Source organism: Neofelis nebulosa, chromosome 12, assembly GCF_028018385.1.
Source record: "Neofelis nebulosa isolate mNeoNeb1 chromosome 12, mNeoNeb1.pri, whole genome shotgun sequence".
Taxonomy (NCBI): Eukaryota; Metazoa; Chordata; class Mammalia; order Carnivora; family Felidae; genus Neofelis; species Neofelis nebulosa.
In genome coordinates, this window is record NC_080793.1 from 12,098,852 (window position 1) to 12,126,037 (window position 27,186).

Here is a 27,186-nt window from a genome sequence, read left to right on the forward strand (position 1 = left end):
TTTTCTCACCTCAGCTGAGACCTTAATGAGAGACATTTGCCACACATGTGGGCAAAAAAGTATGGTTTCATACGGAGCCTAAGATTTTGTCATTTTCCTAGGACTCTGCTGGTAAGTCTTTCTACTTAAAATTTTTGAGGTTTGTAAAGAAATTTTATCCCAGTAAAAAAATGTATGTAGAGTTTTATAATTTTCAGGGATCTTCTGTAATTATTTAATCCTTATAATAGTCTTCTGAAAGTAGGTGTCACAGAGGCCCGTTTCACAGAGAAGTAAACTGAGCTCAGAGGGACCGAGTGCATACCCAAGGTGAATACCTGGCCGGCCAGTGCTCCGCCTCAAAGCTCGTGTTCTCTGCACACTCACACAACGTTGCTCCCAGCTCTGGATCTGTTCTGTAGGGCCCAAGAGTGAGGAATTTAGACCCTTTTCATCGCGAAAGAGATAGGGGTGGGGGGGTGGAGCCGATGGCAAGTGGAGCCCAGCCGTCGAGCATCCCCTCGTTAAAGGCGGTGACATTTCCTCACCCATAGGAGCAGGCCGGAAGTTGTGATGGTCGGAGAACTACAAAAATAGCAGCTTTCACACTGATTCCTACATGGGCGGAACTGGTGGTTCCAGGGCAGATGAGAATGACTTTACAAGATGAAAATGATCAGTGAGGGCACGCAGGTCTGGAGGGGAGCGGAGTTGGCATTTTTTGGCCCTGCAAATAGCTGCCCATCTGCTCTCTGTCAGAATATGTTACGAGTGCATCTGGATTGCTGCCCCTGAGTCTCAGCTCCAGGCTGGTCATGTGGTTGTCTCCACGACAACTCCAGGAGCCGTGTAAACTGCTGTGCTTTGAGCCAGATGCTGTTCTGCACATGTGGTCTAATTAGACGGTGTTCCCGGCCTCCCGCCTCCCTCCTCGGCCCCTCCTCGCACACACACCGCGCTCTCTCTTCTCCCTTCCTCCCTCCCGCCAGCCCTCTTCTTCACGTCCTCAGTCTGTCTGTCTTGCTCTCCACCCCGTTGGCCTCTTCCTCAGAAATGCTCCTGTTGCCTTGTCTGTGGTGAATAATTCATCCAACAAGCACGGGATTGTCTGCGCTGACCCGGGCCCCGTGCTAGGAACCGGCGATGGCAGAGACAAATAAGCCGCTGCCCGCACCGTCGAGAAGCCCGCCATCTAGCGAGGGAACTGATGGGCAGACGGGCAGTGCAGATACGGCTGCAAGTCCCAGGGTGGAGGTGAGCACAGGAGCTGTGGACCCCGGAGCAGGGACACCTAAACCCGAGCCCAGGCAGGAGGGAGGCGAGGCGGTGCGTCCGGGGCAGCCGTCCCCAAGTTAAGGCTTGAAGGATGAGGGGGACTTCTGCAGCCTGAGAAAGCAGGAGGCCCTCCTGGCAGAGGGCACAGCGCGTGCGGAGGCGGGAGCCACCGACCAGTCTGGACGGCCGGTCTGTGTTGCGGGAGTGCAGGGCATTTGAGGAGGCTTGGAGCCGCGATTGACAGGCCGCACAGGGCCACGCTGCTCGGAGCGCTTCTCTCCAACTCCGCACCCGGCCTGGACGCGCAGGCGCTGGGAGCTGGGAAGGGGGCGTGACGTGGTGGCCGTTGCAGCAGCCAGGCCTATAGGGGGTGCTTTCAGGGGCGAGCCTCCGAGTAAACGAAGCCCCTTTGGCAGTCGTCCCTGTGGATGAGGTCTGCTCTTTGGACACAGGAGGTTCAGTTCAGGGCCGGGTGGGTCGCTCGGGCAGCAGCTCCCGGCATATGCCGAGCATGTGGGTGTTCCGGGGTCCGGCATCCCCTGCTTCTCAGTGAAGATGCCCCCAAGTGAAGAAGGAGAGTGTCAGCATCTCACTTGTCCCACCAGTGATGTGCCCCTCCAGCCCCGAGGACACCAGCTCCTCACTGTGCCCCGTCATGGGACCTTGTCACAGCCCCACTCCTGCTCACGCTGTCCTCTGCTTTTCCATCTAGTGAGTCCCTGCTCCTCGATTTTTACGGCACCTCTTTCCCCGTGTGGCCTTTCCTGGACACCCCCCCCCCCACCCCTGCCCAACAGAGCCACCTGGCAGTGCTGTCTCAGCACCCCTGTCACAAGTTTTTGTCGATTGAAAGGTACAGAAGGTCCCGACAAGAGGCGGCTGTGTGGCTCAGTCGGGTAAGCGTCCAACTTTGGCTCAGGTCATGATCTCATGTTTTGTGAGTTTGAGCCCCACATCAAGCACTGTGCCATGAGCACGGAGCCTGCTTGGGGTTGTCTCTCTCTCCCTGTCTCTCTGCCTCTCCCCTACACTCTCTCTCTCTCTCTCTCTCTCTCTCTCTCCTCTCTCTCTCCAAAAAAAAATAAAACTAAAAAAAAAAAGGTCCCAACAAATGTAACACCCAGCTCTCACAGGGCATCTGAAAGAGCTTTTAGGACTTCAACATCCATTAAGCGCCTGCTGTGTGCTACTCAGTAGTCTCACCTTGACAAATACTGTATCATTTCAAAACTCTCAATAGGATGTAGGTGATATCCCCAATTTACAGATGAGGAAAGTGATGCTCACAGAGGCTCACTGGCTTCCCCATTCGTGGAGCTCTGGGCTGCACTGAGCCTCTTTTGAGTCCCCCAACCACATATAATCCCCACCTAGAGATGCCGGACTCCTTGGACTGGGGCCGCACTATGCGGAAAAGGACATTTTTGTGTGGGAAATCAGCTGTATCTTGAAATCCCCAGAAACCCGAAGGAGAAAAAAAATATGTTTGGGCAACTGAGCATGCTCAGAGTGCCTTGGGGTGTCATGGGAAGAGTGTGCCTGGGCTTTGGGGTCAGACAGAATTGACTTCAAGTACAGTTCTGGCTCTCCTCAGCTCTGTGGCCTTGGGCAAGTCACATCCCCTCTCTCTGTAAGATGAGGGATAAAAGAGCCTCTCTTAATAGGGTTATTCAGGTCCAACCCTCAACCACAGTTAGCCTGTGCCTGCTGGGGCCGGTCGGTGGCAGACAGCTTTGGTGGTGGTCCCTCTTCTCCTTGCTCTGAGTCATGGTCTTGACTCCAGCGACCCCCACACGTGTCTTGGGCAGGCAGTGCACGTCCCATGCCCTGAAACGTGGCTGAAAGCGTGTTTTGGGCGGAGAACCGTCATTATTTGGGGCAGAAGACTGATAAATGTTCAGCCCCTCTAGAGGTCAAGCCCCGAGCCAAGCAGTTTATGTGAATCACCTGCTGATCCCACGCAGCCCTGCGGGGAAGTATCTCCTCCATTTTATGAATGAAAAAATGGCCTCAGAGGGTTTAGGCTATCCACCACATTCCAGATGCAGTTAAGTAGAGCCATCCTTCCCACTCGAGTTCGTTCTCCATTCCCAGCTCTGCACCTTCCCATTTTACAGATGAAGACACTGAGACCTGAGCAAAGAAAAGGAATCAAGGCCGAGTTGGGTGTTTTGACGCCTCTTAGGTTATTTCGCCTTCACATTGCTGCCACCCGTTCATGGCTAAAAGCTCGCTGCCGAAGCCGCCTGGGCACGAGCCCCCACGAGGCACCAGAGATCGGGCCTGGATCAGTGACCTTCGGGAGAGGGGTGATCCTGAGTGAAGCAGCGAGTGAGCCCGAGAACTCAGAGTGTGGACAGTGCTGCTCCGGAGGACCACCCGGAGGGCCCTGGGGACTGGCGAGCAGCACTCACCTCAGAGGGTTGGGATTTTTCCTTCCCACAGACTTATTTGTGCTTCCTCAGTTTTATCTCCATGTCCTTTAGCCTCATGACCCATGAGTCCCCCATTTTCCTGCGTCTACAACTACTGTTAGCCTTCCTGCCGGTCACTTTCAGGCCCACTGTCTTCTGTCCCGGGGACCCAGCAGGCCTTCAAGGCCACCCTCTCTGCAGTATGCTCCCTGAAGTCGTCTTCTCCTCACTCTCAGGAAACCGAAACCCTCTTCTCCAATCAGTTTAGCACCTCCTTTCCTGGGACTTAGGGATGTGACCGTCACTGTGTTAAACCCAGAATCTGGCTCTCAGTGACAGGCAAAGTCTGGTGTGGCCAAGATGGCTGAGCGAACAGGAGTTTGACACCGTGATCTCGGCATGTCCGGTGCAGGGTCTGTACCGGGGAGGGGAACTTTCGCTCTCCTGCAGCATGGGGGCGGCCACCAGCTTTCTCTCACTTCCAGCCGGGCACTGTTCTTGGACCTGCCACCATAATGGGACTGGGTGGTTAGAGCACGCGGCAGGTATCATTCCCCGTGTATCGGGAAGCAGACAGGGGCTCCAGGTGGTGAGATGGCTTCCGCAAGCCCATGGTGGAGCCAGAACACGCTTGATTCTCCGAAGCCCGCTCTCTTCCTCGCCGCCCTCCGATCTATCTCTTTAAACTGCTAGAGCACCCCCCGCGGGCGGCTGCTTGGTCAAATGCCATCGTGTGACTTTGCTTCCCACTCTGGCTCTGCACTCGGCTACAGGAGCCTCAATATCCTTGTCTGTAAAATGGAGATCATACCTCCACCTAACCTCGCGGGCTTGCTGGGAACAGTAAGTGAGATAATGCATGTGAAACCACCTAGCACGGGGGGCAGCGCTCAGTAAGCGGGAGCTGGTTTTAATCACTGCACCTGCTTTCCTAGTAGAGCTGATTCCCATCTGCATTTCTTACGGAAAGCAAATCTTAAGCCAGTATGCACGGAGACCCTCTTCATTGTGCCTCAGCTTCCACAGGCCTCCCCACTCATCTGCCGTTCCCGTGCTAATCAGAATTTCCTGACTTCTCCCTGTTTGTCTCGGTTAATGCAGAAGGAAGGGGCTGCTGGCACAGAGGAGCCAGGCGTGGGCCGACGCGCCTGTGATTTGAATGTCTTTACTGTAATCTAGCGAGTGTGTGTGTGGGGGCTTCTGTCAATACCGGAGCGGCTGGCCGGGACGGGCAAATGCTGTCATCCCGGCAGCCCCTGCCCCGTGCAAATCAGCAGAGGAGCTCTTGTTGGGCACCCACATTCCCCCTGACTTAAATCATCCGAACGGCGAGGCGGCCTCCCAGGGACACATTGATTCTTTGTTTAGGGCTTGTTACAGTGACAGGGGCCCAGGCTGGGAGTCTGCCCCTGGCGTGCCTGGACCGCCGCACAAATGGTTCACAAGGCTACCTCGGTCCCGTCACCCCAGACCGTGGCTCAGCCCGGGCCAGCCTGAGCCGTCTGACTGTAGCCGTGTCCCACCCACCCTGCCAGGCCCACCTTGGTGAGGGGAGAGCGTGTGTGGACTTGGGAGTCGTTCGGACCCACCCACCCCGGGAGGACCTCAAGCAAAAACACTTCGCCCGCGTGGGCGTCCGTTCCTCATCTGTGGAATGGGAGGCCTGTATAAACGTTTGTGAGCTCTGGTGAGGATTCGGTCAGGGCGAGGGTCAGGTAGGCCCACGGCGAGAGCTCAGCCGACCTGGGCCCCTTTCTCCTGGACTCGTGGCTGCTGTGGCTAACCTGAAATCATCGTACTCTAACCCTGCCGCCCCACCCCTCCTCCTCTGCCTCCAGGAAGGGTTTGGCATTCTCTAGGCGAGACACCACGCTAAGCCTTTCCTGTGTTGGCTGGGAACTCACCCTGGTTTCTTGGCAGCCGCCACAGCAGACCGTGTGAAGAGCGGCCCCTGGGACCCAGCTCTGGGAGCGGCACCATGGCCCTGGGCAGGGGGCTCAGCGTGAGATTCCCAGCGTGGCCTGTGGGGTAGTATTAGCTACCCGCCAGGGGCTGTAGAAGCCCCCTTTGCACACTTCAGCACAGGGTTCCTGGCTGTGCTGCACTTTAGCCAGGGACTCGGGTGTTTTATTAGGAACGTGGAGGTATTGAAACAAGATGCAGCCAGGTTAGGACTGCTGGTGATAAATGGGGCCAGATTTTCCAATTTTCCTCATTTGTACATTTTAAAAACTGTTGATTGGGCTAGGCGCTGTGCTAGTCTCTTGTACCTACAGCAGTGATTATCCGCCTCGAGTACGTTGGAGTCCTGGAGAGTTTTAGGAACTGCGGCCTCGTAATGGTGCCTGGGTGACTCAGTTAAGCGTCCGACTTCGGCTCAGGTCATGATCTCGCGGTTTGTGGGTTTGAGCCCCACGTCGGGCTCTGTGCTGACAGCTCAGAACCTGCAGCCTGCTTCAGATTCTGCGTCTCCCTCTCTCTTTGCCCCTCCCCCACTCACACTCTGTCTCTCTCTCTCTCTCAAAAATAAATAAACATTAAAAAGTTGTTTAAAAAAAAAAGAAACCGCGGCCCTGTGGCATGGGGATTTGAAAGGCACCCCTGGTGATCCCAGTGCGTGGCCAGGGTCGAGCACAATTGACCACAGCACTGCATCCTTCCCAGTGTAACCCCCGGCACCCCCCCTGAGGCTGGCGGGAGAGTGAGGATCTGAGAGCTGCTGTCATCTGCATCATTTGCACACAGGGCAGAGCCGGGACTGGAACCCGGCTCCGTGTCCCACTCCCCTGCCTGCCTCTTCCTGCAGCTGACGCCGCATGCCCGGTCCTGAGGGTAGCCCGCCCTCCGGGGAGCCTGCAGCGCGTTGGGGGTGTCGGCTGGCCCAGGTGGCGTTGGTGTGGAGGCAGCGGGTGGAGCTGAGGGCTTCTCTCCCCCTGAAGTCATCAGGCAAGGTTCTCAGAGGACATAAAGTGAAGAAGGAAGCCAGAGGAGTGCGTGTGCGGGGAGAGGTTGGGTGTGGCGGGCAGTCCAGAGTCTCTGGGGCAGGAGATGAGTGTGTGGATGAAGTCGACAGGATGTCGTAGCCAGAAAATTCAGCTGGGGAAGCGTCCTGCGCACGAGTTTAGAAACCCCACTTCCATGGGCCCACAAACTTGCTTGAAGCTATTCTAGGCTGCTGTTACTAAGTCAGATGGCAAACAGAGGTCAACCTCCAGAGCCCCTACTGAGTATTTATCCCGTAAAGGGCAAGGGGAGAAGTGTCAGGCCTGTGCCCACTTTTATGCTTTTCTGCCATCTTGAAATTCTTAATTTTACTTTCACACTTGTGTTCGGTAAAAGTAGCCCGAGGCGGCATCCATCCAGGATGGAGCGTGTGCATGAGCAGAGAAGGCCTGCACAGATTTCCTCCCCGGAGTCTTGCCATCCCAGCCACATAGAACTTTTCGGAGCCCCACGCACACAGTCCCAGTGGACCCACAGGGTCTGGGGGTTTGGCGAGACTCAAAGCACTGACAAGGTAAAGCTGTCATGTCCACAACCGAGAAAGAGGGGCGCTGGCAGCCCCAAGAGAGCCACGTTCTATGTTAGAACTAAAACTTGTTTCAATGCCAGCAGAAGGCAGTGCTGTTGTAAGAACCTCAAATGATCGCATTTCCCATTCACGCGGTATTAGCCGCCTACTTACCGTGAAAATGATGACCAAGAAGGAAAGGATAAGATGGAGCAACCATAGTTCCTCTTCCTTTCTCATCAGTAAGCGGAAGGCAGAGAGTGTTAGTTGGATGTGTGTATATCAGGAACTGAAATAAAAACATTTAATTAGTTTTGTGCAGCATTTCCACTGGCTGATAAGAACAAAACACAAATGCATTTCTGAGTTATGAAATACGATCCCACATGTTAGCATTTAAAACTGGCATATTGCACAGTATAAAGTTGAGCAATAATGCTAATAATTAGCTATATTATTAGCTAATAATTGCTAATATTAGCAATCATGCTAATAATTTAAATTTTTATTTTTTCTTTACATAGAATGACATTAAATAGTAAACTTAAAAAGCACCATTATGGGCCTAGAAAGAAACCATGAAAGAAAGAAAAAGCCTTATATTTTAGCATGGCGCTTATAGACTTAACAGCACTTTTTTTTCCTGCATATTCTTGTTGCACTGTGTCCCACACGTTATGTTGCCAGCCCTGGTAAAACCCAATCTCTGCCCTTAAGAAAATGGTTATTGGGGTGCCTGGGTGGCTCAGTCCAGTTGAGCGTCTGACTTCAGCTCAGGTCATGATCTCACGGTTCGTGAGTTCGAGCCCCGCGTGGGGGTCTGTGCTAATGGCTCGGAGCCTGGAGCCTGCTTCGGATTCTGTATCTCCCTCTCTCTCTGTCCGTCCCCTACTCACGCTCTGTCTCTGTCTCAAAAATTAAACATTAAAAAAGAAAGAAAGAAAATGGTTATTTGTGGAAAACCTACTTGCTGTAATTTGTTGTCACCTTCCGTATTGATGGACCAGGCGTGATTAAGTGTCACAGGTGAGGGATGAAAGTCCCCTGACATCACGTAACTAGTGTGGTCAGAGTCACAGATCGAGACCAGGTCTTTCTGATTCCAAGACACGTTCTCTCTCCACTGTGTTGTGTTACATTAACTGGATCAAAAAAAAAATTTTTTTTAAGGTTTGTTTTTTTTTTAAGTGCCTTTACCCCCTGCCCGCCCCGCAGTATTCAAAAATAACCAGCCCTCAGGTATGCCAGTTTTCGCACTGTATTGTGGTTTTTAGTTGCCTGAACTAGACAGAATTCCTTGATAATAGGAACTTTTCTTTTGGACTTTTTATTATGGAAAACTTCAAATTTATGCAAAGTAAATGAACTCCCACATACCCATTACCCAGCTTCCACAATTATAAACATTCTGTCTTGTTTATAGATTAAAAAAATTCTAATTATAGTAAAACACACATAACATAAAATTCACCACAATAACCATTGTTAAATGTACAGTTCAGTGGCATTAAGCACATTCATATTGTTGTGCGGCCATCACCACCATCCATTTCTGGAACTTTTTCCATCTTGCAAAGAGGAAAGTCCTGTTAACCAGCCCCCTAACCCTCCCCATCCAGCCTCTGGCAACCACCTTTCTGCTTTCTGTCCCCAGGAAGTTGACTACTCTAGATATGCGTAGAATCAGACAGTATTTGTCCGTTTGTTCTGGGCTTATTTTATTTAACATGATGTTTTAAAGGTTCAAACGTACTACGGAATGTGCCAGAAATTCTTTCCCTTTTAAGGCTGAATGATATTTCGTTGTATGTATATCCATTCACCTACAGACCTTTGGGTTGCTTCTGGCTTTTTGGCTACTTTGAGTAATGTCTGTAAACATAACATCCTGCCATTCTTGGATCATCTCCACCTTCAGCTACTCCCCACCCCTCAACTGATAGTGGTATTACTTACAGGAAATGTGTTTTATTCATGTTTATATTCCTCTAATATAGATCCTGGCACATAGTGGGTGTTTTTTAAATGTTTGCATGGCTCAATCTTGCAAAATTACTATTTATATATTTTTAAGCAAGGGCCATAAAGGAGTGCCTCGTTTTTTCCCTTTAGAATTGCAGAGTAAATGTGCACATAAAATTTTGATAAATCGGGGCGCCTGGGTGGCTCAGTCGGTTGAGCGTCCGACTTCAGCCCAGGTCATGATCTTGCGGTCCGTGGGTTCGAGCCCCGCGTCGGGCTCTGTGCTGACAGCTCGGAGCCCGGAGCCGGTTTCAGATTCTGTGTCTCCCTCTCTCTCTGACCTTCCCCTGCTAATGCTCTGTCTCTCTCTGTCTCAAAAATAAATAAACATTAAAAAAAAATTAAAAAAAATTTTTTTTGATAAATTTGTGCAGGAAAATAAGGAGTGTAGTACTTTAAGTATAGACCAGCAGAACGAGGAAAGTTGTCTCCTCAGAAGACTGTAAGAGGAGATTTTATTTTTACGCCAGTACCCACAATGCTGTGGATAAAAGCCATTTATTTCTAGAAGTCTCAAAAACCTCTGGAATCACCAACTTCACCTGTTAACAAAGATTGATTCATTAGTAATGAAGTTTTCAATTGGTTCCATATGTCAAGAAGATAATCCAGGAGTAAAACTTGTCTGTTGGTACCAAAGTCCTCGATAGGGTTAAGCAGCTGTGTTTTACTGTCCTCCGGGTCATAGATGGAAAAGTCTACTAATGTGATCTAAGCTTGAACACTCACGGTCTGACTTGCCTGCATTCATGTAGCTGTCCGCCAGTGGTCCCATCGCTAAATGTCGCCTAAGAAGACAAAAGGTTTAATCAGCATAACAGGAGAACTAAATCAGCAATTCTTAACAAAGGAGGGTTTCAGGAGACACCCACCCTTACTCCTCTCCACTGCAGGGAGTGGAGTGGGGTGGCCTTTTCAACCACAGGAGGGAGAACCGAATAGCTGGGGCAAATGGTTCAGCTTCCTTGGTCTGGACCTGTGGCAGTACCCCTGGGAGTGTTCATCTCTGTGGGGCTAGTGCGTGGGACATCTGTCCACACTGAGACCACAGGCTCCTGTGGCAGCAACCAGGGTCAAGCTCATGACCCTGAAAACATGAGGGGTCCCAACCTGAAGGAGTCACATGCTCTCTTACAGATGACCAAACAGAACTGGGGCCTCGGAGACCACCTGGGCCTGGAGTGGACCTCATGCGTGATGGCTGGGCTTTGAAGGCCATTGCCATTTATGGGTCTCGTGACCTTGGGCAAGTGACCCTCCCTGTTATTCTGTAAAGATTTAGGTGAACTGTGGTGATTACCATTTCCTTAGATGGTGAGTAGCTCCAGGGAACTGGGCCCTCTGTGCCTGTGGTCAGCCAGACCCCTATACGTGACAAGGGGTGACAGTGTCCCTGTTCTTCACCAGGATTAGAATTAAACAGTTGCTCTACATAGATGGGATTTGCTTACCTGACTTCTGTTCACGCTTTCAGGATCCGCCAAGATGTGCCCACTTTCTCGCACAGTTTCTGGCCTGCTACCCTGGGAGGATTAGCCTTTTTGTCTCCTGGCTCCTGTGGACATTTTGCCGCCCACCCCACTCCAGTAGCTCTACACTGTATGTTAGCATTTGTCCCCGTGTCTAACTCACACTGCTGATGCTGTCCTTTAAGCTTTTTCCAGAAAAAGCCCCCATCGTCACATTTTCCCTGAATCTTTCCCATCCGTGCCCTTTTGTCCATTTTTATGGCGCAGACATCTGATCCAGGGGGGATGTCACCTCCAGTAAGTAGGCAACAGGCCCAAAATGTTCATGTCTCCCTAAAGCTGCGATTCTTTCTGCTCTCCTGCAACTAAATTCTGCCTCAGGCTACCCTTACATACAAATCTGGTTGCAAACTCTCTCTCGAATTTATTGGTCCCTCAGCAGACTTCTTCCTGGCAATACTGGGCCACAGCTCTAGGAGTGAATGCTAACAGCTCCAATGAGCATTTCCTCCAAGGAGCTCTAAGCTCCCTGGACACCAGTGTCACTCGCCTGGCATCGTGATCGGAGACCTCTTTACCATCAGGCCAAGTGGTGTCTCAGCCACACCAAGACCACGGGGCTCCTGTGGCAGGAACCAGGGTCAGGCTCATCCCATGGTTCTTTAAGCAACATCCCTGAGCTTCTAGCAGTGGCGGGCGTGGAGGTGGGGATATAGAGGGGGGCTCTGCACTGTGTCTGGGCAGTGTAGCCCGAAGTCCAGCAGGACCTCTGCCCTCTTTAGCTCCTGGTCATAGGGACACCAGTGAAGATTACTCAGCACCCAGGGAGTATGCCAGGCAGGGTGGGAGCATTGAGCAGGGGTGAGTGACTGCCACACAGAGGCCTGTGTTTAAGAGGAAGATAGTCCAGGGGCGCCTGGGTGGCTCAGTCGGTTGAGCATCTGACTTCGGCTCAGGTCATGATCTCACAGTTCGTGGGTTCAAGCCCTGTGTCGGGCTCTGTGCTGACAGCTCAGAGCCTGGAGCCTGCTTCGGATTCTGTGTCTCCCTCTCTCTCTGCTCCTCCCCTGCTCGTGCTCTGTCTCTCTCTCTCCTTCAAAAATAAATAAAAACATTTTTAAAAATTAACAAAAAAAAAAAAAAAGAGGAAAATAGTCCAGGTGCAAGGAACAAAACTGGCAAACGCAAGGAAGCAAGTGGAAAAGGACATGCCCTGTGATCAGGAGAAATGCACTTAGAGCAGAAGGTACCTGTGGTGGGGGGGCGGGGGGGCGGGGGGAGAGGGTATGGGGAGGAATAAAGGACACAAAAGGACTCTGGAAAAGAAAGCTGGGCTCAGCTTAGGAAGGGTTTATCGGCCCAGCTAAGGAGCTAGGACCGTTTCTCTCCTCTCCCACATGGGACCCTGTGTCCATAACTCCCGAGCTGCTAAGTGTGCGATGTTGAGTGAAACGGGTGCCCTCTTGCCAGTGTGAGGCTTATAGTCTGGTGGAAGAAGTGAACATTAACCAGATCATCACGAAGTTTAACCCCTCTGCAGTCACAGTTCCTGAGTAGCATGATCTAACGTGCATTTTAGAAATCCTGAAGAGCCGGAGTAGACAGGAGGGGACATAGAATTCAGTCTCCACCATGGTGAGCAGGCCTGTGCCAGGCAGTGATGGCAAATAGGGACAAACATGAGACCTTTCCCTGGCAAACCAAGGAGGACTTGGGCAGTGTGATAGATTCATGGGTAGCTGTGGACAGTGCCAGCTTAAGAAAGAAACATGGGGCGCCTGGGTGGCTTAGTCACTTGAACGTTCTACTTCAGCTCAGGTCATGATCTCACAGCTTATGGGTTCAGGCCCCTCATCAGGCTCTGTGCTGACAGCTCAGAGCCTGGAGCCTGCTATGGATTCTGTGTCTCCCTCTCTCTCTGCCTCTCCTTGCTCACATGCGCGTGCTCTCTCTCTCTCTCTCTCTCTCTCTCTCTCTCTCTCTCTCTCTCTCTCAAAAGTAAAGATTAAAAAAAATTTGTTTTAGAAAGAAACAGATTTGGGGTAAAGTCTGGGTGGGATTATAATTGAGAGTTTTGGCCATTTTGAGTTTAAGGTGCTAAAGGGCCATCCAGATGGGGATTGAGACAGATACGGTTTTAGAGCGAAGGATGCCAAGCAACAGTATTATCAGGAGTCATCCGTGTATGGGTGACACTGCTCATGGATGAGATGGCCTGGAGAGGGACTTCATTGCCCTGCTGTGGTTCCCAGGATGGGAAGCAGAACTTGCAGGCCACAAGGATGGGATGTTAGGTGGGCCTTTGCTATCACTAGCCCAACTCAGCTGGTCAACAAGGAAGGTGTAGATACATGTCAGAGTAGCAAGTGTCATGAAAAGCTCTTTCTTCCTGAGGAACCACTATGCTTTTTGTCCTCATGGACAATTGTAAAGTTTGCACATTTCCCTTCTTGCTTTTGCAGCCAGGAAACTCAGAGCTAATTTTGTAACTTTGTTTTAGGAACCATATGTACAGGACGTGCATATCCAGATACTCTTTTCCTAAGTAAACACGTTTTATATATTTACGTATTCTTCAGCTCTGATTTTTTTCTTTGTTTCAGGTGCCGGTGTAGGCTGTCTCCGATCCTTTGTAAAATTAGGTGGGGTTTAACTGTATAAAAATAAGCACTCCCCCCACCCTAATTGGGGGGGGGGCATCCTGGCACCTTTTGTAGAATGTCTGCCCAATTGCTGAGCTAATATTGGCTAGACTGAAGCAGGAGGAACCCTTGGAATTTACAGCAACCAGACAGTAAATTTAACACTCACACAACTCATTAAAACAGGATAAAAGTGCAGCTTCAAACATCTCTGTGTTTGCCACCAAGTCTGTGAAGGGAGGAGTCCCTTTAATTCAGTTCAAGGTAGAAAAGTCTGATCTTTCAGAATTGAGGCTCCACCACTGGAATTAAAGACTTGTCTGAGTAGATGAGCACTCCAGATACCTTCAAAGAAGGATCGAGGTGTTGACTACAAGGATGGGCTGTGTCTTCCGCTTAGGGTGTTATTTTCTTCACTCATAAAGTGTAGTTTGGTTAAAGCGTACCTTCCTCGTCAAATGTCATAAGCACACAGTTGACTGGATGGTAAATCTTATTTTTCATCATGCTCGCTTTTTAATATAAATAATCATTTTAGGGGCGCCTGGGTGGCTCCATTGATTAAGCATCCAGCTCTTGGTTTTTGCTCAGGTGGCAATCTCGAGGTCGTGAGATCGAGCCTACCTCTGGCTCCGTGCTGAGCATGGAGTGTGCTTGGGATATTCGTTCTCTCTCCCTCATAAGCGTTTTCAAAGTAAATAAGTAAATATTTTAAATTTATAATTTGCTAATGGTTGAGAGCCCTGTGTAAATGGTTTCCAAACTGTGTTCCGTGGCCGAGGCCTCAGGGACTGCAAAGGTACTGGGGTGAGAGAGGAGGCCCAGCAAGGAGAGCCCAGCCACCACCACCCCTGCCCCTTGCTTCCCAAAGAGCATCTGGGCAGTTTTACTATCAGGGCTCCATCTGTACAAGGTGCTACCCGAAGAAAGGATTCTCTTCAAAGTGAAGAGAAAAGCTTGGAAATTAATCGCGTTGGAAGGCACATCCCACTGGCTTGCTGTCGGGATATGACTGGCTCGTATGGAGGGGGCCAGGGGTGGGGTTCAGAAGCTCCGCCTCCCACCAGCTCTGGGACTTGGGGGGGTGGCTTTTCCTCTCTGAAGCCACCTCCTCTTCCACAGAATAGAATGCCTTCAATGACAGTAGCCACTTCGCCAGGTAAACGAGGATTAAATAAATTAGCAGATGGAGAAGTGCCATCTAACTGAGTCTAAGAACTGACCGCCTTCACCCCGTGCCTCCAACCCTCCTCTCCCATCTCCATTTCTCAGGAGGAGCCAATCACCTTCTGTGAAGAAGCCTTTGTGTCCCATTATCGCTCGGGAGCCATGAGGCAGTTCCTGCAGAATGCCATCCAGCTACAGCTCTTCAAACAGGTACCGGCCCTCCTGAGGGTGGCCCGTGTCTGGACCCCCGATGGGGCTGTCTGCAGCTGTCATGTTGGATGGACCGAGGCTCAGCCTGAAGGGGCTCAGGGTCTGGGGAGGGGGAGTGGGCGCAGAGGGTGGTCAGCGACCAGACAGACCCTTCACAAATGTGCCATTCGATTTCACAAGTTATCATAAACATGCAGCCGGTATTTTGAAAATTCACTTAAAAAAACAAAACAAAACGAAAACCTCATGGTTCCAAAGGCCCTTTCCTGTCTTGGGAAACATAGCGGTTCTTTGGTTGTACCCTCAGGTGCCCAGCTGAATGGTTTTCCCTCTGTTTCTTTGCATAAGCTGTTACGCTTTTGTTCTTTCTTTATATAGTTTATCGATGGTAGACTGGATCTTCTCAATTCTGGCGAAGGTTTCAGTGACGTTTTTGAAGAGGAGATCAGCATGGGCGAGTATGCTGGTGAGAAAGCGTTTTATTTTCCTTTCCGTGCTGTGGGCCGTTATGTGGGACTAGAGTGTGCGTGGCAAGGAGTGACATTAGCTTCTTTTTTCCCTTCAGTGGGGGTTAGGGAGAGACTGATTTCACCCTTGAAATGCTTGAGGCATCCCTCTTCATTTTCTGATACGACAGAGGTACCTTGGCCTGTCTGAGATCTTCTGTCCTGAGGTCACCTGCTTCCCCTGGGTGGCCAAAGTCTAGTTAAATGTAGTGGCCAGCATGCTACAGCACAAAGCACTCAAGATGTCGAGTTAGAAGAGCTGGCTTCAAATTGGGGCCCCCACTTCCAGTAAAGTGGTGAGAACTTGGTCAGGCCATGTCCCCTCTTCAGCTGAAGCGTCCCCGTCTAAGCACCGAGGAGAACGCAGCCCACCTCACAGGAATCCTGTGGAGATTAACTCAGAGTCCATGAGGAAAGGCCCATGCAGCCATCAGGACAGGATGCTAGCACAGGTTCACTGCTAAGTGGGCATTTCTTTAAAAGGTGACAGTCATCACAGCGTGCCCGGTCGCCACAGACTATTAGACCTGGAGAGGTCGGCCTGTCCTCTTTCGGAGGAGGCATCTGAGGCCCAGAGAGGTGTTAGTGACTCTCCAATCCCGATCTGGCCTTCTTTCCGAGTCCCAAAGCCTTAGTCTTTGGCAGTGAAGCCAAAACCAAGTGCAAAATCATAATAATCATGCTGTCAGCCCCCTCACTGCTGGGTGTGTGTCTGGTCTGGACTGAGTTTATAATCCCAACTCCTAGAGTCGGGCAGAATCTCACCTATAAAACCCCATTTACAGGCCTGACCAGCCTGTGCTGCACGGGGAGCGCAAGTCCCCAATAAACCGAGTCTGTGGACAGTGACAGCGGGTCACTGATAGATATTTCCAGAGCCCCATGGAGTAAGAACTGGAGGACCCGGTTTTGCCCTCAAGGAGCTTTTAGTGGTGGGAGAAAGAGATGCGTAACTAAAGACAGATACAGATTAAACCAGTGCAGGAAAAAAAGAGCAGAAATAGGCTCTTATGCGGTTAGACTAGGACTCCACTAATCCTCATGCTAACGTGAGAGCTTCACAAAGGAGACCGCACTCTCAGAGTTGAATGCGAATTCTGAGGACAAGACGGGGCTTTCTGTGTTATTAAACTAAGTCAAGTCATTCAGAGCTTCTAGAAAAGCTGTCCGGTGATAAGACCTCCTTATCCCCCCAGATAAAATGAGTAAGTTCCCCAACAGCGCCTCCCTTTCCTTTCCCTGTCACTGCCCCGGTGTGTTGGGGGCTGCGTGTGTGTCCAGCAGTGTGGGGACACGCAGCCCTGTGGTTCCTGCCCTGGGCTGGCTCACAGAACCTCAGAGAATGTGGACTTCTGAGTGGGTGTTGCCTGTTTTAGAGGGCTGGTCAGAGGAAGGGGAGGGAGAGGCTTAGCGAGGAAATGACATCAGAGCCGGTCCTTGAGTGTACTCAGCACAGAGAGTGGGGAATGGCGGCTGCCAAGGGAACAGCATTGGTGAGGGAATGGAGAAAGCGGGGAATGGAAGTACGGGATGGAAAGGCTGAATGTGGGAGGGGCCCAGACGAGACTGGAGAAGAGAGTCAGGGCTGCTAAGGGGTTGCACCCGAACTCTATCCAGTAGGCAGTGGGGGAGGAGGATTTGGGTTGGCACTCAGGGCACTGATAGGATCAGATCTCAGTTTGAGAAAGAAAACTCACGGCAGCAACTCACGGCTGCCTCCTGCAGGGAGTAGAGCACGGGAGCCTCACGTGTTTCTCTAGATTTTGAACTTTCCAAGTCCTGCTCGCTGTAAGCAATTGGAGGAACTCCTGAGGGCACATAACATTAACCCGTTCCCTGATTCCTCTTTCCCCAGGCAGCGATAAACTCTACCATCAGTGGCTCTCCACAGTCCGGGTAAGTGTGCACCCCCTCAGAGCTACCCGGGCCCCTCTGAGCCTCCTGGTAGCCCTCTGCTTCCCCGGCCACCCACAGGGTGGTCATCCCGCCTGGGGCCCTCCATTCTTTCGGCTGAAGATGCTTCTGTTTGTAAAGCCAGGCCATCGAGTGCCAGGTGGAGGCTTGCAGGAGGAGGCTGTCCGAAGCATCCTTCTGTGAGGGCAAGGAGAGCCAGGAGAAGCTTCCTCGTCTCAGGAAGCCGGCCCAGGAGTGTTGAGTGGATGTTGTCATCCTAGAGCGTTTTCTGGGGCGTCTCCTTCCAGACCGGCACGATTGGGACATTTTCATGGGAAAACCAAAAATGTGTCCCTCTTGCCACCCTGCAGTGTTTTTCACGGCAAAGGCTCCCAGGAGGGTGGAGAACAAATCACTGGGTTTTTTGTTTTTTTTTTTTCTTGTTTTTTTTTTTATCCCTTTGCTGTGGTTATGAACAGTTTCTGGCCGTGTTAGAAGCCAGGTGCCTAAGGTCTTCAGAAGCCACTAAAGAATTCAACTTCTCGCCTTTGCCCGGGTTTATCAGTGTGCATGGGCTGAAGGCTTCCTGTGTACCGGAGGCCATGCTGGGGACACAGTGGGGAGCAGAAAGACACAGGCCCTGCCCTGGGGAGCTTGCTGTCTTCTTGGGGAGGCACACGTAAACAGGCAACTGCAACATAATGTGATAAGTGTTCTTTTCTGCTTACGAGCCAAGCACACCACTGCCAAGTCAGGTCCCTTGGAAGTGGCTGCATTTGGCCGAGAGTAAGGAATTCCTCAGTGAAAGACCTCTTTTGTTCTTCTTGTATGGCCAAACACTGCACTTGGCAAATCACAGACCAGCAATAAGGACTTGCTGATTGATTGATAAAAGGAGTTTTAATATTCCAAAGGACCATTGAAATAGGATACTGAGTAATTTTGGAAAGCAGTATGGAATAAATGAGCAGGTCAAAATTTCATATTGTCCTATGACACAGAATGCTTTCTGGGTCAGACTGCAGTGTTTTTTAATTAAAGCTCAAAATTTCTAATACGGGCTGTTACCAAAAATTGTGCTAAGTGTTAATCCTAATAATTACATTACTGTATCTTATTCTTTTATATGCCCACTTGATCCACTCTCTTTGTTCGAATCAGTTAGAATTATCTTTCCAAACCAGCACAAATCAGATTATGTGATACATTTGATTAAAAATCCTCTGGAGTGCCGGCTCCATATCCTGGCCCTTCGTGAGCTGACCTCATCTGGCCTCAGCCCCGCTGGTCATTCCTCCCATGATGCACTGACCACTTCCTAGGATCGCATGGCTTTTCAGCCTCTGCACTTTTTTTAATGTGCTCTTCCCTATCTCTCGAATGCCCTTACCCATCCTGTTCCCCTGTGTGAACTCCTCATCATCCCTCATGGACCAGGCCAAATGCTTCATCCTCTTAACTCCTTCTCTGACCTTGCAGACCACGAGCTGCCTCCACGCGCCTTGCGCACACAGGTAGTGCGGCCCTCAGGACCTTCAGCTGCGGCTGTTTACCCTGGGGCACATACCCCCCCACCCCCCATACTGGAGGTCCTTGACGGCTTAGGCCAGCCTTCCCATGACTCCATATCCTGCAAGGCTAACACAGGTGCCTCCGCAGGGAGGGCTCACAAAATACCTAGAGCCTGTGCACTACGTATCCATCCCTTGGCCTCCTTTGTGTCCTGGGAAAGCCATCTTTCCTCCTCTTCTCCCCGCTCTCCCAGAGAACCTAAACCAAGAAATTGGTATGTCGGATGTGTACGAGAGCCATGATTAATGTTGATGGCTACTCATTCTTTCCTTTTCTCAAGATATCAATGTTAAGGGAGGCAGCCTGCCAGAGTGATTAAAACTAACAACACAGAAAACCAAGGTGAGGAAAGGAAGGCACATGATTCCAGGTAGCCAAATAAACTAGAATTTCTTGAGAAGTCATAGATTGCTATGGGAAAACCTTGCCTCAGAGAGCCTGGGAAGAGCTTTTCTTCCAGCCAGCAGACTGGTGCCAACCAAAATACTGGGCCCCCCTGCGCCTAGTTATCAGTGTCTGTATCCGCACCCTGCTCTCCCAGAACCACCCATAGTGATCCTACCATGGCCGTAACTACTTGCCCAGGACCAGTTACCATCTAGACCTGTTTCTCTAATTAAATTACACGCTCTTGGAATGCTGCTTAACTTGTTTAAAGGGAAGAGGTTTCTGTTGGTGTTGGCCTACTGTTCTCTTCAGTCCAAGTTGCCAATTGATGTTTTTATTATAGAAAGGAAGCGGAGCCATTCTGAATACCGTAAAAACAAAGGCGAACCCAGCTATGAAGACTGTCTATAAGTTTGTGAGTACGGGTCTTGCACTCAGGATCCAAACAGATCTGTCCCTTAGCATGACAAAACCCTTAAATACACCTGACCCTGCCTTGCAGAGGTGAATCAGGGGCTGGCCGTATCCTAAAGCTTCCGAGGCTCTTAGAATTATGTAGTGTTGATATTTTGTGACCAGGTCGGTGATGTTTTTCATTGAAACTGTTTGTGCTCACAGTTGCTGCCCTCAAGAAATGGGAAGCTACTGGTTTTAGCTTGTACTAAAATAGAGACTGGGTGGCTTAAGATGCTGGCTGTTCTGTGCCGGTGTCCCTGGGACCTGGAGGCGTGGTCTGCGGAGCGTTCTGGTAAAACCTTTCCTGTGGGTATCCCCATTATCACGTCAAAATAAAGCAGCTCCTTTGCTGGTTACTGAAGACCGTTCACGGTGGGACACACTCCCTGATTTTTGTCCCAAATTCTTCATCATCTCTCTCACCACTGCCCTATAGGACGTGCATTGTTTGTGAAACCCATGCCCACAAGCAGAGAGAAAATAGGAGAACACGTCAGTTCCCGATCCGATGTGCCATCTTTTACAAGCCTCAAGTATTTTTTTTTTTTCTCATGGTTTCTCTTGCTTGCTAATTTGACTGTGAGCCACTTAACTGGGGTGGTTTTGTTTTATTTCCATTTTTAATTTTGTTAGTCCTTTCCGTGCTTAAACTGCAGTTATTTTAACCGGGCGGGTGGCCTGCCAAGAGAACCACACAGGTCTAAAACGACAGAAAATAAAAGCCAGGGTGTGTGCCGAAATGAGATTTAAGGAACGGCACTAGGGGCACCCAGCAATGTGTCTGCTCAGGCCATTCAGCCCCGGCAGAAAATTGGTCCTGAGGCCCTGCCCTGGTGAAATGTAATAGACATTCAGATTCTGGCAGCCTCAAAAGCTGCTGCTCGACACTTACTGGTGGCTATCACCGGGCTGCTGAGATAAATAATCATAGAGAGCAGATGAAGGGCTTTGGAAGCGGGGGGAAAGAATCAGTGCCATCAAAATGCAGAAAATAAAATCTCCGTAGCCTCTTTAAGGGATTTTTTTTTTAACCTCTTAACATTGTATTTGTTTTCATAGCCATTATGTTTTCGACTTGATGATCCCATTTTTCCTTCCTTTTTCTAGTAATCAGAGAAGGTGATTCACGACGGATTGAAATCAAGCATAGTCCCTGCTGGAAACAGAGAGGGAATCTTAACTTAAATTAATTTTTCATGCAGGCAAAAGATCATGCAAAAATGGGAATAAAAGAGGTGAAAAACCGCTTGAAGCAAAAGGTACTTGAAGTTCTTATTCAAAATGTATAAGCACCGTGTATGAAATGCGTGGCCACAAAAAAGTATGATGTGATCAATAGAGGGCTGTTTGATACAGTGTTGTTAGCACACTTCAAAATGCATTACCAGCTGTCCGGGAGTTTTCACACTGTTATAAATATTCACAGACAAAAAACTGTCTTCAAATAACATTAAGACTGGCTTAAACCCACAAAGGCAAGCAAGTTCAGAGTCCCCACTGCCAGTCTGCCCCTTGCCCACCCCACCAGGCCTGGGGTTCACCGGGCTGTATCGAAATTGGCTCAGCGCCACCCCCACCCCCCACCCCCCATCTGGGCACCACAGCCGACCTCTGCCCTGGGGCTGCTTATGACCAAAACCCAGAAGCATCTCCAGGGGAAATGACTGCCATGATCCCGGCAGGCACCTGGCCACCATGCAGACATAGGGCACAAAGGGTGGGTTTCTGGAGGACGCCGCGGGCTCTCCTCACGGTGGTGGGTTCACCAAGAGGAGCCCAGCAGTTCCCATTTCAGACTCTTGGGAGACAGGGAGAGGACTTTGATTATCTTCCTGGACCATCAGTAAAATGGTATGAAACCTACAGCTGCACGCTGGCCCAGAGTCCCCTGCCTGATTCTCTAGCCTTGTACAGGGAGGTGAACATAGCAGAGGGTATTTTTATATTATGATGAATGTCATCAGTATTACTGTTGTCACCCTTCAGTCACCACTTCCTAAGGATGGTCCGTGCTGGGGGCTTTTACATTTAAGCCTTAGAACAGCCCCGGGGCGGGGTATTACTCCTATTTTGTGTGTAAAGAGATTAGACTGTGGTTTGGAGGTGAAGGAATTTGCCCAAGGACACACTGCTGGAGCCTACAGAAATGGGATCAGGTTCCAGACCCGTCCATTTCTAGCATCCATGCTCTTACGACAACAGCATTTCTTACTGCCCGTCTAAAACAAGTGTTTGCTTTTCCAAAAGATGTTTGGGAGCACTTGACTTCATTATCCCACACCCCCCAGTGTGCAACTCGAACAAGGACCTTTGTCTATCTTGGCAGTTTTTAAAAAATTGAAAGCAGTTTTAATTTTATGAAGTCAGAAAGGACCTCTCATTAACTTGCAATGGTCAAAGGAATTGATTCCTTTCTTTTAATTGCAAAATAATTTGTTCTGACTAAGCATTTAAATTCCTAGTTTCAGCTGAGAGTGAATTTTTAACGGCCAAGATTCAAGTCCCGAAATAAAACTCCTGTCATGTAAATCCAGATAGACCTTAACTGTGGTCTGTTGCACCCTGCCAGATGCCGGCAGGTGGAATTCTTGGATGTTAGGTCCTATACATACTTTTTTATCTCCTACCCCAGCCGCGTGTAACTGAGTGGGATAAAATACAGAGTGACAGAGAGGGGGGAGTTCTCTCACCAAATTTTCCCTCCTTGATGACCTGATCTCGGCTCAGCTGGTGTTAGAATACTACTGGAAGTAAGTAAAGAAAGGGGTCCCTCCTCAGGCGGAGGACAGATGTTCCTTATTGGTCGGATCTGCTCTCTGCAGGCCATCGCCTCCCTCCTGGTACACGGAAGCGCTGGGCCTTCCGAAAATCCCCTTTTTATGATATGTAACATTTCTGCAAATAACCGGTTCCGCTCCGGTTTTGTGATGTTGTTGTTCAAAGGTTCACTTAAACAATCCAGATCGCGCTCCTTCCACGCCGCCCCCCCCCTTCCTCTCCTTGATAGTATCTAAAGCAGATTTTTCCCTCCCCTTCTCCTCTTCCCCCTGCCAGTCTTTTCAAGAATAGCTTCAGGAGATAATCTTCTATAGAAAGTGTCAGTACATTTCAGGTGACACAAATGGTGAAGGCATTTTATAGAAATGTGGCTTGTCACCATCGGACTGTTGACAGATCTATTAGTGCACCTTTTTCAATTTTCACTTTTCCCCCCTTCGGTCTTACAGATTTCTACAGGCTTGATATTTTGCAGTTGTTCTTGGAAGAGCTATTTTGTAATTGAAACTCTAGCATTGTTCAGTGCAGACAGGACTTGGTCTTCAGTGATGTGCTCTCCTGCTCCCTTTCTTGAGCTAATTTAGGATTTGGCTTCATCTGACCTCTCTCACTGCGGCAGAAAATATTTCCTTGGCTTTTTTTTTGTTCCCCTCCCCCCCCCACCCCCCACCCCCCACCCCCCACCCCCCACCCCCCTTCACACAGCAACATATCCGTGTGGCTCCCCAGATGAGTCTAATACAGACATCTCAAGTTTGGTTTCTGCTATGAAATTGAGGCAGTTCCCAACAAAGATCCAATTTTCAAATGTACTGGGTTGCCACCTGGCCTCCTCTAACTCTGCATAGTGATGGTGACCTCGCAGATATAATCAAGAACCCAATCTTGCCCTCTGTGCTCCCGCCTTGGGTTTGAATTGCAAATAGAAAATGTGGGGCCGACCTGCGGAGAGGTCACCATGGTGTGTGGAGGGTCCATCTCTAATATGACTGCACAGGGCCCCTTTTCCATCCCTTGTTCATTTGTGCAGCAGATTTTCAAAGCATCTGAAAGAGGAGCTTTCACGGTATCCGTGTGACCATTGGCAAATAATTGTTAATAGATACTATAGTGTGGCTTTATTCCGTACCTGCTCTGCTTCAGCCCAACAACAAAAAAAAAAAAAAAAAAGAAGAAGAAGAAGAAGAAGAAGGATGGATAATAACATGTTTCTCTGGATAAATGCAGCAAGGTGGTCAAGTTCTTCTGTAGCTTGGCCTTCTTTGAAGTCAAGCTCAAAATTAGGAAGAAGAAGAAATGGCCAAGATGCTTGCCGGCTGTCGCTTTCTAAACAGAGAGTGTAGTGCTTTCCTCCAGAGCATCTCCCCCCCCACCAGACCTGGCCTCCAGAAGAACGCCGCCGTGTGGCTGGGTTTGTGACTGTCAACAGATTGCACTCCTACAGCGTCACACGAGGGTGGCATGGGAGTGCTGTTTGGAAAACAGTGGCCACACACATGCTCCTTCTCACCTGCAAGGAGCATTAAGATATTCACATCAGAATGTCATTTTGTCATCTCCTGGGAAACCCCTGAAGAATTACCTTTTTTCTTCCATATTAGAGTGACTGAATCGAATGGGCCCATTTCACAGCCCTTTTTAAAGTTTTAAATCTTTGATCTTGGAGACACAAATCGAGCTTGTTGATAAAGAGCTTTTGATGGAAAGGAGCAAATTCACAGCTGGGTTAGCGAAGCCTCGAGTTTCTGGCCAAACATCTCCTGGTGTACTGAAGGGAGTAAGCGCGTGTGGGGCAGGCAGATCTAGGTAGACTCGCGTAGAACAGACATTTTCACACCTTATCACACAACTGTCAGCTCCCTGTCTCCAACACATTAAAATAACGGTGCAGCCTCATTCACAGAAATTTCCAACTTTGGATATTGTTTCGATATCAATATCCATATTTTAATTTTCATTTGCTGCGGCGTGAGGTAGACTGGAAAAGAAGGGCGCTGCACGAATCTGAACTTGGAGACCAGTAATCTGAGTCGCAGATATTAAGGGCTCAGCCTCACACCCGCCTTTAAACCTCTGACGCCACGGGGTGGTAGTTGAGCTCCTGAGGTAGATAAGCCAGTTGTGTAAGATATTAACTGTGTGGCCTTGAGTAAGTTACTAGACCTCTCTGAACCTAGTTCTTTCTCATCTATAACTAGGAGAAGGATCCATTTTTACTGGATTGTTGTAAGGATTAGAAGAGGTAATGCCTTGCAACAGCAACACTTAGTAGCCACTCATTAAGTGGGAATTTTCATCCTATTCGTTTCCTCATGTCCCACATCAGAGCAGCCGATCTGCCCAGACACCCACGTGTACATACACCCTGAGAGCATGGCTGACATGGGGTCACCGTCCTTTTGGTCATCCACACAGCCACCAGAGCAATTTTTCTAGGCCACAGCTCTGAGTCACTCTCTTGATTAAAACCTTTCAGACTTTTCAAACCTTCCTCCACCTCAGCCAGGGGGTTCTTGAAATGCCCCAGCCGCTGGGTCACCTGCCCTTCCTTAACCGGGCTGTGCTCTCTACATGCCCCTGGGCCAGGAAGTCTCTAGCTACATCTCTGCCTCATGAAGTCCTGTCCTCAGCTCCTTCTGGGTCCAGCCCCCTCCCTAGCTTGTACCCAAGGCCACTCAGCGCCCCCCGCCTCCCCTAGGTTTCTGCCTTCTGCCTTCTCAGAGGTACTCTGTCCGGTGACTGTACATGTCCCTTACTCTTCCGGTACTCTGTCCGGTGACTGTACATGTCCCTGCCTCTTCCATGGACAGGTGGAGGTTAGACCCTAGTCATGCTTTTCGATTCCAGCAAACCCTTAGGGAAGGGGATGGGAATTGAATTATTTTCTGACTCCTTGGCTTTACCAAGAGATGGGAACTGGTAGGGCCCCCAGGGCTCCTGGTAAGAGATTCGCCACCGTGTCGTGGCCTCCGATCTACAGCTGTGTCTAGTGCCTCCCTCCCCTGTGACCCTTCGGGAAGGAAGGAACAGATTTACCCTTCCTGTCAGCTTCTTGGTTTTGCTTTTTCAAAATGACATTTCCATAGTCTTTTTTTTCCCCTTCTGTTTACAAACAAACAACAACAACAACAAAAAAACATGTTTATTGGAGACAATTCAACAAATCAGACAAGCAAAAAGAAAATGACCTTGTTTTATAACCTGCATTTTCACTTACTATATTCTGAGCATTTCCCAGACCACTAAAGGTCTCTCCCTTCCGCTCGTCCTTGTTTTGCGTGGCTGCGGAAAATTTTATCTGATGGGCATATATACATTAGTCAGTCCCTTTGTTGGATACTTAAGTTAGTTCCAGTTCCTTCTAGGCGGGTATTCTCATAAGTAAAACGTTGCAGGAGTTCTTAATTGTTTCATTAGGATAAATTTCTAGGAATGTAATTAATGGGCCAGAGGGCATGCACCTCTTTTAAGGTTTTGATATAAATTGCCAATTTGTATTCCCTCCAGAAGGGTTTGGGAGTGCCTATTTTCCCAAACCCTTTGCTGACAGCTCCTCAGTTCTTAGACCACAATTTCTTGAATCACAGGATCTCTACTATGTGTGAGATCTCTGCCGGTAGGTACAACAGAGTTGGCCGCATTTCTTTCTTTACCAGGGCTTCTCCCAGCTCTGCTCTCCCTGGGAGGAAGCAGTGAGGTGTCCTTCCCCAGCGGCAGGAAAGAGTGAAGAAGTTAGTAAGTTAGCGGGGCAAGCCACGGGACTGTGAGAAGTCTTACGCACTTCAGGATCTTCTAACTGAGGAAAATTAACGTGCAGCATTGTTTTTTGATACACAGCACATTTGTATATTGGACACATTTGCTTTCCAAATGTTCAATTCGATTTACAAAGATTTGTTAGAGAGCATGTACTTACTACTATATATTGCAGGCTCTGGGGCAGAGAACCCAAACCCCAAGGAAGGCAGGCAGTCTTTAGGGACAAGCAGATAAGTGCAAAGAGACCGTGAGGCACGGCAGCATAAGGTCAGTGTTAACAGTAGGGATTTCCAGGGATCACACCTCACGGTCTCTTGAGCACCTCCTCAGCTCAGGATGTCTTCATGCATGCTGCTGTTAGGAGTTGATGTCAGTCTAAGTGCCAGAAATCCTGTAGTTCTTGGTTCCTCCACTTTCTAGCTCGTGTGGCTTTGGGTGAGTTGCCCTCTTTAAGCCTTGTTTCCTCACCTATAAAAGAGCCATCATCCTGTTTACCTCATGGTTGCTGTGGAAACTAAGTACGATGGTGAAGGTCAAGGGTCTGGAAAAGTGCCTGCCAATAGTGGGCGCTCAACACAACGAAGGGAGCTCCTCTTAGATAGCGCTCTTTCCAGTTTCCCCCCGGGGATACAGATCGAAGGTTCCGTTTGCACGGGAATGTAACATTTTTCAAGCTCCCTTGTGTTCTGTCTCCTTTAATTCATTCTTCCCGTAGCTTTGAAGTTCACCAGGCGGGTGGTGGTCTCCCCGTTGTACAAATGAATAGGTACAAAAAGGTTGGAAAGATCAGCTAGTTGGTGGTAAAAACAAAACTAGAGGACAGTGCTTACTTACAAGCTTAAACTAAGACACTTTGCCCCAAACCACCACGTACATTTTTTTAAAAGGCTATCATCTTATAATTTTATTACTGTGAATATTTTCTTACCATGTAACCTTACTGCTTCTTATAGCCAGTCACTCACACACACACACACACACGATATTTTTCCTGAACTAAAAGTGGATTTATTTTTTTTTCTTTCTCTCTCTCTCTCTCTCTTTTTTTTTTTTTTTTTTTTTTTTTTTTTACTCTTTGGCTTTACCCAACCTTTGTGTCTGTCTTCTCAGTAACCCCACCTGGATCCAGAATGCCCCCTTTGCCCT

At 49.4% G+C, this 27,186-nt stretch overlaps 1 protein-coding gene across 23 annotated transcripts in view; it reads left to right on the top strand.

Annotated features, from left to right (window-relative positions):
- DENND1A (DENN domain containing 1A) overlaps positions 1 to 27,186 on the top strand; it is a 513,465-nt gene that overhangs the window by 431,365 nt on the left and 54,914 nt on the right. For 20 of the 23 annotated variants that reach the window (XM_058694192.1, XM_058694190.1, XM_058694195.1 and 17 more), the window contains 5 exons: positions 14,585 to 14,689; positions 15,068 to 15,155; positions 17,051 to 17,091; positions 19,391 to 19,462; positions 20,706 to 20,762. In XM_058694192.1, coding sequence (XP_058550175.1) covers positions 14,585 to 14,689; positions 15,068 to 15,155; positions 17,051 to 17,091; positions 19,391 to 19,462; positions 20,706 to 20,762 — 363 coding nt within the window. The other 3 variants (XR_009251413.1, XM_058694199.1, XM_058694201.1) reach the window with 3 other exon arrangements.